Genomic DNA, 2,500 nt, shown 5'->3' with positions numbered 1-2,500 from the left:
CATCACTCTCATTTTCTTCGCATTTCCCACTGCAGCTATCTTTCCTTCCCTATCCTCCTTCACATTCAGCAACTCCCTAAAATATTCTGCCCATCTTCCCCTCACTGCCATCTCTTCCATTATCATCTCTCCATCTGTACCTTTTACCTTTTCTTCCCTACTTGATTCGCCTCCTCTTCCTCTCTTAATTTCTTTCCAAAACATCTTTTTATTACTTTCAAAATTTTCTGTCATACTCCTACCCCATTTCACATCTGCTCTCCTCCTTGCCTCCTCTAACGTTTTCGACGCATTTCTTCCTGAGAGAGATTACAGACAAACAGATTTTATGAACAATATATACCCTAGTACTGGCTCATCTTGCCGGCCATCTGGGAAAAGAGCCCGCTGATGGGCCGGTTGTTCGCTATCTTTTGCGAATTAGCACGGCCAAGGGGAATCTAGCTGTGAGTCGTGGTAGGCTAACATGTCCTTCTCGGTGATTTGTGACTGTTCGTTGTGATAAGTGCGGCTTCTATGTTTTTCTTATTCTTTTTTCCAGTCCTGTGTGGAGAACCTCGACGTCATTCCAGTTGGGGAGGTGTCCGCGTGTATCTATGGTGTAGATCGTTTTTGTATTCACACACCCTTTTTTCGATGTCATGCGATGACTCTCCGTAGTACGTGGCCGGACAACCTACAAATGGAATCTTGTACACAATACTGTTCCGGTTTATGACATTCTTGTCCTCCCTCTTACTCACTATATCTCTGATCCTTAATCCCGCGGCATGCGCTATGTGTATACCATTTTTGGATAGGGAGTTGGTAATGATTTTCGCTTCTTTTGAGTATGGTACTACGAGGTAATCGATTCTCTTTGGTCGTTTTGCTATTGGTTCTTGATATCACTAACGCTTTGTTTTCTAATTTATGTGGCAGACCTGAGGGGTACATGAGTTTGCGGAAAGCCCGTAGGTAGAAACCTATTATTACACTGGACTTTATTCTCGTGCTCTGCCGTGAGAGGTTGTGTATGAAGTCGTCTCTATGGGTTTCCTATAGCCAGATAATTTAGCGCTGCTACTCTCCTGATGTATGAGTGTATCGAGGAGGGGAAACTTTCCTTCCATCTCCATTTCTACCGTGAATTGGATATGGTTGTTAACTTCATTCAACGTGCGAAGTTTGTTGTCTATAATTGACTCTTCTGGCATTATTACTAAAACATCGTCCACGTACCGTAACCACTTAGAGCCTCTTCCTATGATCCTATGTTTTATGGATACAAGTGGTTTCTTGCGAGCATTGTGGTGTGAGAATTGCAGATCGTCATGCAGGCGGAGGCGTACTATTCTCACAGACACATGATCAACTGTGGTGCTGTTATACGTGGACTAGCATCCACCTGTCTCGTCTGTACCTTCAGAGTACGAGGAGTAGTCTTCCTGGGCCTCCCTGTGGGCTTGTTCTGTGATGGCGGATCGCCTCTACCAGCATCACGAGTTTTCTTGGCCCACCGCTGCACACTACGCAGTGGAGAAGTAGAAAAATGTTGTGGAGTGATGAAACTACTTTCACCGTTACTGGAAACTGTCTTGGCAAAGTGTACCGTCGTCCTGGCAGTGATCCTTTGGACCCAAAATTCACACACGGTACTGTAAAACATACTGATTCACTGATAGTTAGGGTGCTTTTGGCTACCTTGGTGTTGGGTCATTAGTGATACCACCAAAAAATACAACTCTGAATGCAGACCGATATTTTGAGCTAAATGATTATTTGGGGGACTGTCTTCATACAGGATGGTGCACCATGCTACACTGCTCACTGCTAAACTCATTAATTTTTTTTTTTTTTGCATTTTGTGATGTGGAGTACAGTATACAAAAGATTGGCCAGGTAATTCGCCTGATTTAAAGCCAATTGAAAACCTTTGAGCGCTCATGAAAGATAAGTTACGTGTGCACAACACTTCATCAATCCCCAAGCATCTGTACCTAAACGTCTCCAAGAATTTATCAATAAAAAGGGGTGTCCAACAAGGTACCAGAGAGCCAGTAAGTACTTGATAATGTAGGTTATTTGAGGAAATTTATCATTTTTACCCTGGCTCCTAAATTTTTGTCCCCCATTGTATATATATATATACAGTGTATATATATATATATATATATACATTGTATACATATATATATACATTATATATATATATATATATATATATATATACATTATATATATATATATATATACAACTAAACCAGCTCTTATCTCCCTATGTTCCCACAGGCCGCTCAGTCTCCTCTGCTACTGACTTCATTGACCTGCTACGTACGGCACCACCTTGTCATGACATAGCCTCGCTCGATGCGGAATCCTTATTTACGAATGTCCCCGTAGATGAGACCATCAACATCATATTGGACCGTGTCTATAGAAGTGACCTCCCTGCGCTCAACATCCCCGAATATATATTAAAAGCCATGCTCGAGACTTGCACCAAGGAAGCTCCTTTTCT

General features: G+C 42.2%; 1 protein-coding gene across 1 annotated transcript in view; it reads left to right on the top strand.

Annotated features, from left to right (window-relative positions):
- Nucleotides 1–1,313: 1,313 nt before the first annotated feature.
- Nucleotides 1,314–2,500, top strand: part of LOC143034276 (uncharacterized) — a 2,049-nt gene continuing 862 nt past the window's right edge. Inside the window, exons 1-2 of the mRNA XM_076200212.1 lie at nucleotides 1,314–1,533; nucleotides 2,272–2,500. The exon at nucleotides 2,272–2,500 is cut by the window's right edge and continues 862 nt beyond it. Of these exons, the coding sequence (XP_076056327.1) occupies nucleotides 1,314–1,533; nucleotides 2,272–2,500 (449 nt within the window). The remainder of the gene's footprint in view (nucleotides 1,534–2,271) is intronic.

Source organism: Oratosquilla oratoria, chromosome 17 (genome assembly GCF_046742065.1).
Source record: "Oratosquilla oratoria isolate Oo_2021 chromosome 17, ASM4674206v1, whole genome shotgun sequence".
In the NCBI taxonomy this organism is placed as follows: Eukaryota; Metazoa; Arthropoda; class Malacostraca; order Stomatopoda; family Squillidae; genus Oratosquilla; species Oratosquilla oratoria.
Note: the sequence above shows the minus strand (reverse complement) of the source record. Positions and strands in the feature narration are given on the sequence as shown.